Below are 16258 nucleotides of genomic sequence, written 5' to 3'. Positions count from 1 at the left end.
GGAAAATTCATATGAATCTAATTGTGTGCTTAATTTTAAGGGAGTGTGTACAATGATTTTAAGTGGCAATTAGTCAAGAGAAGATATTTAGAATGATCGTAATAAAAACTGAAATTAATAAAGTGTTGTTTATTCTGGGATAAAAAGAAAACAATCCAATAGTTGTTTTCTTTGGATTGCACGTTTGTTTATTCTTTTGAAACCGTCTCTCGCATCCCTAAAATGCTCTCCACTGAGAGTGTCCGCTTTCGTTTGAGTTTCAGACATCTGATTGGCTGCCACTTTGTCACATGATTTATATCTAACATCTTAGTGGATGTTTCTTTGCCACGTGATTTGTATCTAGCATTTGATTGGTTATAAGCAACGTGATTGGTGCTTAGGATTTTTTACTGGTAAATATCTTCTTTTTTTGTCTGGCTGTCGCAATTGTGTAAAATGAGTGAAGTATTTCGAGAGTGATTCACAACAATTGGTGCACCAAAAAAGCGTTCTCGTCCCATATAAGGACTATCAATAGGAGTGGCACTTTTCGTCTCATATTTGACCATCCAGCTTTGTTCAACACTTTTCGAATGTTGGATGAAATATTTGTCAGGTTTGTTCGGAGAAATTCAAAAAAGAAGAAGAAAAAGTGTTGGATGAAGTTCGCCATCAAACATTTGATCTAACATTTGCGGCAAGATCAAAGACTTTTTAGATTTTTATTTAACGTTTTTAGTTTTTCATCTAACATTTCATCCAACATTTATTCAAATGTTGAGATGGATTTAATTTGCTATCCACCAATTTTAATGATCAATTTATTTTGTGTTAATAATTTGGACGTTTACGCCCTAGTTTCCGCCCCCATTCGCCCTAGTTTCCGCTTGTCCTATCCTATTGTTAGATGATAAATTGATCCTTGTCTTATGATTTCAAGGTCTCAAATTTCTTAATATTATCACATCACGATAATCTTTATGGCTATGTTCCAGTCCTTTTACTCCATCAATAATTTTTTAAGGTAGGTTTTTAAAAGAAAAGTATAATATCGGCTGCAGGCAGTCTGCACAAAAATAATTCATAATTGTTGCGACATTCTAAGTAGATTGCAATTTTCTTTTTAACTGCGAAAGTGCACTTTGAATTTTAAGAATTATCGGTAGTCTATGACTTGATTTTCGAAGGTCAATACATTGAGAAGATTCAGAAGATTGAACAAAAAAAACGATATTGTTGCTATACAGTATTGTCTTTATTATAAAACAGTGTAAGGAAGCAGAACTAACAAGGTGATATTATATGATTTGATATTATGATTGTTATATGTTATATGATGATATATATTATATGTTACATGGATAATGTTTGTATAATATATATCATAGTAGGTCTACCATCTTGCCCTGACAGTAGATCTCTACTGACCCCTAGTGCACTTCTCCTTTGAGTTCCTTGCTGGGAGATTGGGCCGAGTGAGTTCTCCATCTTGTGCCATGTGGTTTTGAGAGTCCATTCTATTCAGCAAGGACAGTTGAAGCCTGACCATCGACAAGACAACAATGAATCTTCATTTTCATCAAACTAGTATATTGGCATAATAATCCAGATCAGCTAAGATAAAGTTTGGAATTATTTGGACAGTATGTCTGCATTGTCAAATATATATCTAGTCTTTTTATAACATCATGTCTTCACCTATTGTGCGATCTCATCCAGCCCACACTAGCGTTTTCCGCTTTCTCGCAACAGTATCTTTTTTTAGGGGGAGGGGGTTCATTTCATTATAAAACAAGTTTCAAAAATTTTCAAAAACACATTTTTTTTTGAAAATCGGGCTCCGTCACATTCGAAGGTTTATAGTTTATGCATCTTTGTGTAAAATATCATAAAGAATGAAAGAGCCAATCTCGAGAAAAACTAAGACCTAAGTAATTAATAATGTGCTTTTAAAAAAATATCGAATTTGGCCAGTTTTTCTATAAGAACACGCCAAGCAACCAAAATTTCCTGTCTAAACTCATATTCTTTAAAAGTAAGCCCTCATGAGCAAAAGATATATATCTATCTCATAAAAAAATTGAGTAATTTGACTAAGAACATTGATGTATGCTTATTAATAGTGATTCTTATAGATAAACATGCGTTTTTCGAGCCAACAAAATTTTTTTGAAAAATTCTGCTTGAGCCATCTTTTACCTACTTTCATGCAAAAAATCAGAAAAAAACAATGATCCAATATTTCACGAAGTCCAAAAACCCGTTTTTTAGCCGTTTTTTGGCCCAAATTTGCCCAACGATGTAAAAATAATAGATATAATACTTGCATTGATTCTCAAAAACCATCCGTGTTACGGTTGTAAAAATATTAATGACATTTTGCATCGTAAAAAGTGCAATTAAATAAAAACTTGCTTCATTTGCAACCTTCTATTGGACAGAATTGATCACGTGATGTATATTTTTCCAAAATTTGGGTTAAAAAAAGTGTATTTTCCTATAGGCAGCCTCACAGAAGGAATTTTTTAATTAGATATTATTGTTCTATAAACATTCATCTGTTTATTTTGTATCAGGCAACCTTCATGGGGACTTCATGCACTTTTCATTCGTGAGATATCGCACTTCAAATCACACATATATTTTTCAGATAACAGCATTTTAAGAGCGTTTATTTATCCAGATGAAGATTAAGTGGTATCAGGCCGATCCGTAGTCAATTTGTCTAAAGATTGGTACCTTATCTTTTGAAAAAAATTCCAAAATTTGCAGTAAATAACAATTCAAATTTTCTAATAATTCAGTGGATGTCAAAAAGTGTGTCAAAATCTAGCTAAAAGCATAACACGCACTGCACACAGAGCTTTTTAAAGGAGTGCTCATTTCAATAGGAAAACAATGGTTGTTCTCTTGGGAGAAGTGCCTTCTAGAGGTAGTTGGTTATCTATTATTTTTACATCGTTGATTTGCCACTTACTATTTTGATTTCAGATATAGACCCGTGTGTAGAGCAAGCTACAGTTTCAGATTCAACTCTTGGTCAGTTCTGTTTAGCTTTTTCCAACTTTAGTAATATCAGTGACTAAAGTCTTGTCAGTAACATGAGTTTGTACATATGGTTTGTAATAACTGTTCGTATTTGTTAGAAACCTCTTTTATCTCAGTGTTCATATTAGAGGAATCCTTTTCCATTTGAACGAGCTGAACGTCGGTTTTTGTATCGAGTTCAACAGTAAGCTTGCAATTGATCTCCTCGATTTTGCGTTTGAGATCGGCCACGGTGAATATCATGGCGGTTATTTTGGTGTCATCATCTTGGTTTGCACGTTTGATACGAAGTTGTTCGAGTTTGAAATTCCAATTTTTCGCTTCCTTGAAGTAGGCTTTAATTGAGTTTAGGGTGATCGTTAATAGTGCGATAAACTTCTCATACTGAATTTCACTATACATCAGATGTTTACGGTGTTGTCGAAGAGTGTTGCGATGTTCATAGTCCAGGAGCCAAATCCTATATTTCCTTAAATAAGCACTTTTGCTTAACCCAAGATTCTACAGGATAAACTATATATTTTTGGAATCCTCAACTATCCTAGTTTAAGAAATGGTAGGTCCCCAAAGCCAATTCCTGGTCAATTTTTCACAATGGACCCGAGTTTAGGGGGTATTTTTTACCCTTTGTAAGGATGTGTTAAGGAAAACATCTTTCCATGTATGGTATAATTTGCTATATCTCATGAATGAATTGACCAATTGCTTTGAAACTTTGCCAAAAGTTTCAAGATAGATTGGTGATCATCATTGGCAAAAAATCTTTGTGAAAAATTATTTTGGGGGGGGTTTACCTGGGGGAAAATAGAGAAATTTTGGGTATTTTCACTGAATTTTGACACTTTATAAGACTGGGACCTACCAAAACAACTTTTAACGAGGCATAAAATTTGTTTTATGATAAAATTTGATGCGATACACCAGAAAAATTTCTTGTCAACTGTATTTAGTATCATTTTCGACGCTTCAGGGGGTAAAAATGCCCATTTTATTGAATTTTTACATAATTTGAGCAATTTTTACTGCTTATCTTGCCTAAAATATCTTCGAAAATAGTTTTAACTTGATCATTGTGTAATATACACTAGAAAATTACAATGCTGACTTGAAACTATCACATTCAGAGTGCAACTGGACAAACCAGGGGGTAAAATTGCCAATTTTAGACGATTTTTATCGTTTTTATTGATTTTTGTGCCCATGTGACCCATAGAACAGTATTAAGGTGTACAAAATTTAATTTTTAACTACTGGAAACATTGATACTTTCTGATAGACAATAGAGGAAAGCAATCTGTGGTTTTCATTATCTGGCATTGGCATATTTACCCCCTGATTTGCCACCTGTATCCCATAACTTCAGTTAAAAGCATCGAAATGTTGTGCAGCTGTCATCAAAAGGACTAAGAAATAATAAAATTGTAATTTAAAAGTTTGCTAGAGCTGGTTTCAATCCTAAAAATTTAGGTTTTTGAGGAACCTTCTCAAGAAAAACATCCAAACTCGACTTCGCGACTGCGAACTAGAAATGGCATATTTACCCCTGATTTACCACCTGTATGCCTGATGACGGACAATGAAAACTTCAAAGTGCTTTCCTCCATTGTCTATACCAAAAATATCCATGTTTCCAGTAGTTAGAAATCAAACTTTGTACACCTTAATACTGTTCTATTGGTCACATGGGCACAAAAATCAATAAAAACGATAAAAATCGTCTAAAATTGGCAATTTCACCCCCTGGTTTGTTCAGTTGCACTCTGAATGTGATAGTTTCAAGTCAGCATTGTAATTTTCTAGTGTATATTAAACAAGATCAAGTTAAAACTATTTTCGAAGATATTTTAGACGAGATAAGCAGTGAAAATTGCTCAAATTATGTAAAGATTTAATAAAATGAGCATTTTCACCCCCTGAAGCGTCGAAAATGATACTAAATACAGTTGACAAGAAATTTTTCGGGTGTATCGCATCAAATTTTATCATAACTCAAAGTTTGTGCCTCATTAAAAGTTGTTTTGGTAGGTCCCAGTCTTATAAAGTGTCAAAATTCAGTGAAAATACCCAAATTTTCCCTATTTTCCCCCAGGTAAACCCCCCAAAATAATTCTTCCCAAAAATCTTTTGCCAATGATGATCACCAATCTATCTTGAAACTTTTGGCAAAGTTTCAAAGCAATTGGTCAATTTATTCATGAGATATAGCAAATTATATCATACATGGAAAGATGTTTTCCTTAACAAATCCTTACAAAGGGTAAAAAGCACCCCCTAAACTCGAGCCAATTATGAAAAATTGACCAGGAATTGGCTTTGGGGACCGACCATTTCTGCTGAGGTGAGGATTCCAAAAATGTATACTTTATCCTGTAGAATCTTGGGTTAAGCAAAATGCCATTTTTCAGGTTTGGCTCCCGGACTATCAACCAATTCGTTGACGGCGATGTCAACATCTTTAGTCGCACAGGAATGGACTAGTGTTTCGTCTATGATGTCATTGACATGTTCAATTGTCAATTCGATTTGAGATTTAGCTTCCATCGTTGAATGATGGTTCAGACGGCTTTGAAGGCTGGTCTGAGTTGATCCGAGTTTAAGGTGATTGATCCTGTTGACGTGGAACTTTCCCTCCAGTCAGATTATACGCCCGATAGTTGAAGCGAGAAATGTTCCGCCGGGGTCGTTCTGACATGCGGTTGGGATGGTAAAAGGTGTCCGTTTGAATGTAGAGGCAGGCTTGACACAGATTAAGGGTCGGTTTGGAACACGCACACAATAATTAGTTGAATTTGATTGATTGATATTGTGTTGATTGAGTTCAAACTAAAAAGTACAAAATGAAATTGATAAATATTTTGAACTAAAATGACAAATCCTTGACTAAATATGACAAAATATCCTAGATATCCTCAAAATGCTCGTGATAAACCTCTAAAATCTCTCAAAATGTGAACAAATCATAGTGACAAAATGACAAGAAAACATGACTGAAATAACCTAATTCCAAAGGAAATTTTAGGTAAATTCTATAATTGAAAATTGTACTGAAAAATCTTATGCTTATCCTAACTTAAGAGACACTGAGAACCAAAGTCCTAGACAAAACCACAGAAAAACAACTCTCTGATCAAAATTGAAACAATTAAAAATCCGTAAAAAGATAATTGCTTTATGCTAATTATAAGAAAATGTGTTTTCTCTAAGAAATATGCGTTCTTTTTATAAGATCAAAGTTCATTAACACGAAAGTATAATGATTTTGTCCATTTTATAAGCACAAACATTAAATCATTTCTCTAATTTAATTGGTTTAAAATCGGCAAACAAGCTAAGAAAACATCTGATTTTAGATGCAATTTTTACTATGAAGGAATTGCAAACTTTGCTTTGCTTATAGATGGTTGAGGTTTTACTATTTTTACTGATGCAGGAAGTTTGCAAGTTTATTTACGAAAAGTGCTATAGTTTTGGACAGAAAAAATTGAAATGAGTGCACTTACAGTAAATATAGTAAAAATAGTGATGAAACAAATAGGCCCCAAATTAATGTTTGGTTATTTACCATGTTTAGTATTCTCAGCTTGTCTGTTCTATTCCCAATCGAAGGTTATTTTACCGAAGATAAATAATGGAAGAAGGAAGTTAAACATCTCTTTCTAAAATCTGATTGTAACCTTGAGTCAGTGTGTTAGTTGTACCTTTTCTTTGTCATATTGATAGGGGGTGATGAGCATAGATTTATAAAGCCCGAAGGGCTAAATGTCGTGCTTTGACTGAAAAGTGTGCCGTGGCTAGGTAGGAAATCCTAGGTAGGAAATCCTACCTAGGTCACGTGACATTAATATAGAATTTCAGCGCCTGACCAATCAGAAGCTTCACGGGTTTTCGAAATCAATAGCAACAGTATTCTTTTGCGATATAAAATTTCTTTTTCCTGATTGCTTTTAAAGCACGATATAAATCTGTGGTGATGAGTAGCGACTCACATCTTTCAAAGTACTTAAAGGGACACCAATATACAACAATATAAGAACAGAAGGCTAAATTTGTTTAACATTTTTTTCGGGGTACACTACGAACATATACTACAAAACTCCATTAAACATTAATATAGTCCCTCCTCGGCCAAGAACTTGAGTTATATCGCCCGAGGTAATAAACTATGTAGAAAGGACAAAGTAAACGAGATTTGACGTGGAGTATCACTGAACCTTCCAGATTCATGGATGTTTTCAACGACAGAAAGGATTATAGTTTGATTTGAAATTGAAGTCAAGCTTTCATCACCGTATAATAAAAGCCGACAAAAATTAGAAGAGTTAAGTGGAAGAAAGACGATACCTAAGTCTTGTAGATTGTCGAACAGAGATAGTCTAGTATATATAGAGCAATGCAATAAAAAGTGGTGAGTATTTTCAACTGAGTTAGTTCGGCAACCACAGAAAGGGTCTAAAATCGCGAAAACCATGCCTAAATTTGTGCTTTTTGAGTTGACTGATGTGAACCCTACCCAAAGTTGGTTTAGAAAGAATACACCTTGATTGCCAGAAACATCAAAAACATGAGATTTTTTGGGTCTCAAAGATTTAAAAATTGCAATCTTAAAGGTCTTAACAGAAGGTTAATTATATTACCGTCCAGGACATTCCACTGGGATCCACGCTTTTTTATATAAGAATGGCGTTTTTTAATTCATGATGGATATTCTTAACTTTTTTGGGTAAAATCATTCTAAAATATTTAAGATATTCTTACAGCATTCTTAGGTTAAGATCTTAATTCAGACTAGATTCAACATTAATTTTGGACCCCCCCCCCTACATTTAGTACAAACTTCTCAAGGTATGAAATGGCATTTTTGTGAAAGAAGTGAGCCTTACTTGGGGGTAATTGGCAATTTATAATTGAAAATGCTCTAAAAATGGCATTCTTAGCTTCAGTAGCCAAATTCCATGATGGTGATATTCTTAGCATATTCTTAATTTTTTGGCCAATTTCATAAACATTGTTATAAATATTCTTATAAAAAAAGCATGTATGTTGTGAGGTATTACGGAAATAAAGTTTTAGTTATATCATGAACATGGTTATATTGAGAAGATGAATAGGATTTCTTGTTCTTATCTTAACCCTGGTGCTTTAAGCCTTGCTGGCAGATAGTTACGTAGGTAAGACGGAGCCTGCTTTTTCATAACCTTATAGAGAAATATCATTCTTCTGGCAAAGGGTCTGTCAGCAAGACTTTTAAGGCGAGGATTATTACCAAGAAATCGATTAGCTAGAAAAAATTAAAGTTAATTCTATCTCTTAGTATTGAATTCAATAGATTTTGAGAAAGTTGAAAAAAGACGAGCCTAAGCCAATATTTATTGGTTCTTAACTTGTCTGGCACCTCACCCAGATGCAGAAATTCTCAGCTCTAAAGGTCGGGAAAATTTTCAACATCTGGAAGGTTTCGATTACGGAATTTTGCAAGACCGTGTCAATGATGTTGCAGCGGGGGGTCTGGTAACCCAGCCCTCGTTTTCGGGGATTGGCGGGTCCAGCCTAAATATTTTCAGCTTTACGCGCAAGGGTAGTTGAATCCGACTGTGGATGCGGTACATCAAAGGCCGACTATCATTCCTCCCTGATGGGAAATTGACCCGCTCCTTTAGAGCTTTAGCGCGGGCGGCCGCCAATCCGCCATCGGAATATCAGATAAATTAAAGAAAGCGTGTAAGTATTTCAGTTGAGAACTTAAAAATCAATAGATTGACATTTACACCGTACCAATCGTGCTCAGAAAGACTGATATCTTAAGTATAAAGTTCAAGTACTTTTCAAAGGAAATTTGGTTTCTTCATACGGACTATGATCTCCTCTTCAATTGATATAAGTCAGTGAATGAATAAATGACATCCTATGTATTGACTGATACATTTTGATCGGATTAAGAGAGTTACTGAAGAATTCTGATGTAATACCATTGTTATAATATTGGTAGTTTGAAATCTCCTGTAAGGACATCCCCACCGATTATTTATTTTCAGCTATCAAAAGTTATGTCGCTCTAAATAGCCTGGCTTAAGTCTATAATTAACTTGTTTTGGGGGGTTTTAAGAAGGACAATTCCACGTAATTAGGCCCCGCTTGTCTCTTTTACTGATTTGCTAGTTCTCTCTGCCATTTTTTAAAATCTGTTGAATAGGCGCCGTGTTGTACTCTAATTTTGTGTAAATTTTTCTCTGGAGACCGGATTCGTGAGATTTTCTGGCCGCGCGAAAATTTCTGACAATAAAGTAGTATTTTTATGTTTTTGCATCAAACGGCGACTACGTCTTCAGCATCGATCATTACATCATCCAAATATAAACTATTTATAGATCATTTAAGAAATAAAAACTCGGCGATAAGAGGTCTGTGACCTGAGAGGACAAAAATAAGTTTTTACATTATGGAAGTAATACTTGAGTTATGGAGTATTATAACTTTGATTGACCTTGCACTCCAGTCAGGGGGTAATGCAACCTTGCATCTGAATACCGATAGAATGATGATAATATTGGGACAAATTTTGACTTCATTCGATCAGATATTGTTACAGATTTTTTTTCATCTTTTCTCGTGTTAATCCATCAATGGAATCTCTTTAGTACTTTTATTAATTTACATTTTTTTCGTAATCTCCGTTTTTTTTCTGGCTTGAATACACTATAATATTGTGTTTGAGAGACGATCCTAATGTGATTAGAGGTCTTAATCCGTTTTTAAAATTATAAGGATTCGTTGATAAAATCGGGTTACTTAAAAAGGTACAGCTTTTATATAGAATTGATATTACCTACTTATTTCCTTTACTGCAGTTTTGAGTAAAAAAGTTAATTCGTTACAATTTTCTTTTGTCCGTGTCACTAGATGTGTACAGGGATTAAGTTCGGAGTGAAGCAGATTAAGGCTTTGTTTCCACTATTAATGCTGTTTAGAAAATTAATGCGATGTGTCATTTTTTTTCCGTCTTAAAATTCGTAACTCTTGATTTCTTAATGATGAAAATACTATACATTAAAATACTTTAAGGCTTCTCAAGCAGGGATCTTATAGTTTTACGTTTTTGAAACTTCTTGATTTAAAACATTAGAGGAAAAGAATTGTAAAACTCCCGTAATACCGTGTATCATGAAAATATTGTGATTAGAAATAGCAAATTAAAGATATGAAGAGGAAAAGACATGAAAACCACGAATCTCGCAGCCCTGGTGGAACTTCTTCCCACAGCGGGGTATAAATTTCTATCGAAATGACAATAGGGGTAGACTAATAAACCACGTCCTTGTATTTCGCTGCAGCTTAAGCTTGCAATGGGCTCTTGTCTATATATGTTCATTAAATAAAATGTCTTTCCAAACCACTCTCCCGCGGCAATTTCTATTTTCTATGAAAACACTATTCCCGCGTTCCTGTGTCCAAGGAAAGACACACGCTTGCTAGTCTACAATATGGGTAGAAATTCTATTTTCCCAATCATAAACATCTTGAAACAGCTCACCAAAGCCCATAGAGTTACCCACTTACCGCGAACTATCCTCCCAAGGTACGCTATAAATTGTTCTCCTAAAAATTGTCTTTCCACAATAAGGAAAGAGTATCGAAATAATCCAATAGGTGTTAGCTTTTTTGGTAATCGCTGGGAGGGAGAGTAGTATCCCACTTCTCAATGCTCAATGACCTGGAACTGGTCCTTTCTCTCACAGACCCGGTGGGATTTTATCACCCAGTCGGGCGAAAATAATGGACCAAAACTCGATGGGGATAGATATTCCCATGTTTTTATAGCTGGGAATTTGAATTGTTTTCAAGTCGAAAATTCAAAGGGAATGGAAAAATGGCATAATATTTTGCAGTGGGAGATTTGCTTATCTGATTATTTTCAGCGGGGACAAAAATTAGAGTATAATTTTCCACTGGGGACGATTTTCTGTCCAATTTTTTCAGCGGGAAGGGTTCCCAGTGGGTCTGTGAGAAGGGGGTGTCTCTATGATACATTTTCCCAAGTATCTGTTGAGATGCTAAGTTTATTTGACACCTGAACCATCTTTTACACTATTTTCAGCGCTTCCAGGATAACTTTCGATCTAATAAAATAAATTCCACAAATAACCTTTCCAGACTTAAGTTCATGATTATTTGAGACGAGATAGACTAGAGTAATTTCACTTCAAGGAGGGTAATTTATTTCTGACTTGATTCTGGTTTATCAAATCTTGTCTGTCCTTCAATTCATCTAGAGTAAAGGGCTTGAGATTGTTTGATAACATTATAAGATCGGAATTTTGGATTCACCTATCAGAATTCCTTTATCCAAAGACATTTTTGATGGGGCTTTAAGACACATATGAGAGGCTTAACTTGTCCACAAACGATAAGAACTTCAACGTCTAGGAACTATTTGAGCAAAAATCAAAGCGTTTATTGTCATAATTCCAACCACTTGGAATAAGAAAATCTTTACATTAGTGAAAAAAGGGTTTTTTTATGAACAAATCTGAAACACTTATCTGGGCTTCAAGTCATATTTTGTGGGTAAGGTTTAAAATGCTCTAATCTTTCAAAAAACATTTTATCTTTGGATATTTCAAAAAAGGAATTTTTAAAAAGCCTGAAGCCAAATCAAAAACGCGATTCCAGCATTTTGTTTTTTCTGTAATCGGTTAATGCGTAACTGAAGAAGAGAAACGGGAAACGATTTTCTTTTCTTTGAGACAAAAAAGAATTTTGAGTATCGTCTAACCCCGATTTAACCCTCTTGTTACTTTTTTGGATTAAAGATATCGTTTTTTTTTGTTTCTTACATTCCCGCTTGACCCCAGGAAAGAATTATCGAATCGGCTTTTCGAGATACAGACAACTTGAGATTTTTTTTCATACTAAAGATGGACAGAGCAGATTGGTCCTTGAAGGAAAATAGAATTAGTAAAAAAAACAGATTTTGATACATTCATTTCTGCTATAAGAACTGTTTTTTTTTCTACAAGTCTTGAATTGGATAACCTAATTACCTTTAACCCTTAGAACCCTTAAACTGTGGATGAAATTTTTAGCCAAAAGCTCTCTGACCCAGCGCTTTACAACATGCCAAATTTTTGCCTGAATACCATTCTTAGAGGCATATTTTCTAAGGGCTAGGTTGGTTAGAACACTCATAAAAACTCCACCGTGATGATAGCACCGCTGAAAAGGAAAACGCATCAGCTACAAAAAATATACCCGGAGGAAACTTTTGTTGATGAGCTTTTTACATTGAAAAAAGAAAACTTCTATTGCTAAAGCTTCTTCCTCTTTACGTTCTTGGAAGGAATCGAAAAACACCCCCTTCTTACAGACCCCCCGATTGGGGGGTTTCGATTCTTTGGACCTCCTCTCACTGGAAAAACTGGCAAAAATAACGTCTGCAGTGGAAAATTATACTCGAATTATTGTCCACTCTTGAAATAATTAAATAGAACAATCTCTCATTGCAATTTCTATTTTACCCATTTCCATTGATGAATTTTCTGAAAATAATGGAATTCAAGGACAGAGCTTTTGGCTGAAAAATCTTACCAGGTCTGTGAGAAGGGGGCGTAGAAAAGGCGTTTCCTAATTTATTATCGCCCTATACGTCATAACAAAAGCACATGTTTAGACAAGACAATATTTAAAAGTATCAGATATCCTTTAGTTTGACGTTCCATTTTGAGAATCGATGTTACACCACAGCATTTGGTCGACCACACCGATACAGCGTCCCTTTAAAGAGGTCCCCCAGTCAACTTTCAAATCACGCAATCACGCAAAAAAATCAAATAAAGTTTAGTGAAAGCTTTTAGTAATTCAATAGCTTTATACTACATAATATTAATTGGGTTGCATGGTAGCACCATTGACGTCCAAGCCCGAAGGGCTGGACTCGAGACTCCTGGATGGGAAATGAAGCCACTTATTTCCCATCCAGAACGCCCGCGCGTGGTTTTTACACAAATGCCAGATTGAAAGTAACATCCATCGCTAGATTTCAAAAAATGCAGTCCTCAAAAACAAATTTACCACTAGATACGATCCGTTGACATTATTGCGGCGCGTTCTGGATGGGAAAAAAGTGACTTCACGTTTCAAAATCATACTAACTTTCGAGCCAATCACATGCGGTTGCGTCCCACGAAAGATGCTATGGATCCTATGGGTTCCCCCTACTATATTCCTTTAGGGAGGAGAGCGTGATGCGCACAGGGTGAATGACCTATTATGAGATTGATATTTGACATGTGGAAAGGCCATTTTGGGCCATCAGCTAGCAACGAGTTAAATAGCGTTAATTTTGAGTTACAAAGTTGCCTCTTTATTATAAATCATTCGGGAAGGGTGGATAAGATTTGAGAAAATTCTTTATGTTTGTCTGGTAGTGAAGGTTGAAAAGGAGGAAAGTTCTGGGGTATAATGAGGGGGCATTATTCGTTATGTATGAACAAAGGAAACAGTCACACTCTGTCCAACAACTAGGTGTAACTTTACTTGTTTTTTTTTTGTTCATCTTCAGGGAAAACAAGCTATACTATAATTATTAGAACAAGTCCTCTTGTTCTAAAGAAAAAGGGGATTTAGTTATTTTTTTTTCTCACAGAGTAAGATAGGGTAACGATTTAAGACCCCACGTTGATTTGATATTTTTTTCTTGTAAACATATATTCCGCCCTATCATCGAGTTTTCGACAATGCAGGTGTGACTAAAGAATTTCTTATTTAATCCGTCGTCTTAATAAGTCACCTTTCCTTTATCGCGTCACGCTATAAGCTGGAAGAGCGTCAACGAAAAAATTCAAAAAGAATCACTTAGTAAATACTGTTGTACATGCGCGACAATAAAAAAAGAAATTTTGGAAATATTTTCGTTTGTGTTTTATAGGATTTTGATCAAAAATCCATCGAGTCGGTACTACCATAGTGCCTTAAATCCCTTGTTTTGAGTTCTATCTTTATTGTATCAGAATAAAAATTTTCTCTTGTCAATTTTTTTTTGTTTAAAAAAAACATTCCTATATAGCCTGTCGTTTTTGATGAAAGGACTGTAATCCGTGGAAGTCTGTAAGCTTATCCCTTTATACCCTCTTTCTGTTACAGGGAAGTTTTGTGCCCGCTTTATTACGTTGGCTCTCTATTTTCTTATAATACTATCAACAAGAAGTATGTAGGAATTAAAAGCTCGTTACGTATATACTATTCTTTTTATAATATCATAATAATATACAGTGTCCAATCATATTTTTGAAGGCTTTATTAACACCTCGACTTAATTCGCTAAACCTATTTACGTTGGTTCATAAAAAAAAGTTGAAACATGTATCCCCTTTCTTGTCCCGGATAAGAGAAAGAGAGAAGCGATCGGGAGACGGGGGTTCGGTATCGTCAAAATTGACCATATGAAAAATTTGATGTCTTATAATGTGTTGGATTGGTCTCTCGTGTGGATAATCCTTAATCACATATTTTATAAACTTATCCCATTTTTGAATCTGTTGACCACATTTTCTTATAAAGGATCAAGCGATATGATTTCGGCTTACTCCAGGAATCATTTCTCACGCGGGGGTCCCTCTACCTGTATGACTTTCAAAACAATAAAAAGCTTTGTTTTATTAGTAGTATTAAAAAACAAAACAGATTTTGTCGGATTTTTTCGGATAGGCGGTAGAAATTATACATGACGACTAACTTTCCTCTGCAAAGAATTCTTTATGAAACAATAAAGGAAAAGTCTATTTAATTTTTTTTTCGATACCGTATTAAAGAGCTTTATTTTAAGATTTAGAGCGCTATATTTTGTAACACACACAAAAGTGACTTTTCGTATTATTGTTATTATTATTATATATTACTCCCTTTCTTTAATTTTTTTCAATCACTTTTAGAGAGCTGTTCCCACAGAGAGGGCATTTAGCTGATCAGTTGCTTCATGATATAGACATTGAACCAACAGTTCGACCACACCAGTTGACATTGGAACAATACAATTCAATCTCAACCAGGTTTGCTCAGCTTTGCCAAGAACATGACTTGACTACTGAACCATTGAAAATTAACAAGCCAAATGTTATACGGTGAAGGAATGTGGTGGATGGATGGTTTTTGGAGGATCAAGTATCCATATTGGATGATGCTTGTAAAATAGTATGCTGCTTTCGCCTCTTATAAATGTGTCTATTGGATGTAAGCGTGTTATAGATTTTTCATGCCAGTGAAGGTTTAGAAGGGATTTTCATGAAATTATCTTTTACAGAAATATTTTCAAATATTTAAACCTGGAACTAGTGCCATAAGAACATGTATTTTTGAGGTTTTCCGTACATAAGATTGAATGGTCAACTCATAAATACATGCATATGTCATTCTTGTCATTCATTTCGGGTCTCTCTTTTCTGGTAAATTTCAAATTTTTCATCGTGAATGGATGAAAGGTTTTCAAAAAGGTTTTAACTTGACATTTGTACTGAAAATCTTTTTTATGCTTGTATATCGCAGCGGTATTGTATTCGGTATTTCGGTATTTCTGTTTTCACTTCATTTTGATACTTTTGGCAGTGAGAGGAATGAGGATGTGATCTAAATTACACTGTAATTAAGAACTATCAAAAATCTTTCTTCCAACTACTTTAGGGGCAAAAAGTTTCGCAAGACCGAAAAATCGCGAAATTTTGCATACTTACATGAGTACTAATCTGCTTTTTCCTTATTTTTTTGTTTTTTTTTTTGCATCCAGTTTTCTCTTCAAATTATGGAAATGTTATTTGGGAATTGAGAGTCGTGACCAAGAGATGGAATGACATCATCAATTTGACTAATTGTAATTTCTTTCGAACAGTCTCAACACAAACAAACAAAGAAACAAACAAACAAATATGAACAAATTCTTCTTCTCAAAATAAATGATTTTCCTGAATATTAGCATCTATTAAACCATTTCTTTTTATTAAAAAACGATGGAAAACTTCACCAGTCAAAAAACCTTGACATTGACATCTTCAGACAACCTGACAACTTTGAGCCTTAGAAACGATATTCTTTGCCTAGATTTTTTTGGAACCCTTAGATAAGTAGAAAGTGATTGAGCACAGTCAGTACATTGGGATGCCTTGGAGTTTTTACAAGATACTTCAGCACTTTGAAATCTTCTACAGCCACTACACTACATTTTTCTTATAAGAATATTTCATAA

The 16258-nt window shown here is 34.7% G+C and overlaps 1 protein-coding gene across 1 annotated transcript in view; it reads left to right on the top strand.

The window, feature by feature from the left end:
- LOC136822532 (dimethyladenosine transferase 1, mitochondrial-like) overlaps positions 1–16013 on the top strand; it is a 35472-nt gene extending 19459 nt beyond the window's left edge. Inside the window, exon 7 of the mRNA XM_067078798.1 lies at positions 14955–16013. Coding sequence (XP_066934899.1) covers positions 14955–15147 — 193 coding nt within the window. The 3' untranslated portion in view covers positions 15148–16013. The remainder of the gene's footprint in view (positions 1–14954) is intronic.
- Positions 16014–16258: the final 245 nt, after the last annotated feature.

Source organism: Clytia hemisphaerica, unplaced genomic scaffold, assembly GCF_902728285.1.
Source record: "Clytia hemisphaerica strain Z4C2 unplaced genomic scaffold, Clytia hemisphaerica genome assembly, whole genome shotgun sequence".
NCBI lineage: Eukaryota > Metazoa > Cnidaria > Hydrozoa > Leptothecata > Clytiidae > Clytia > Clytia hemisphaerica.
This window is presented reverse-complemented; position numbering and strand designations above follow the sequence as displayed.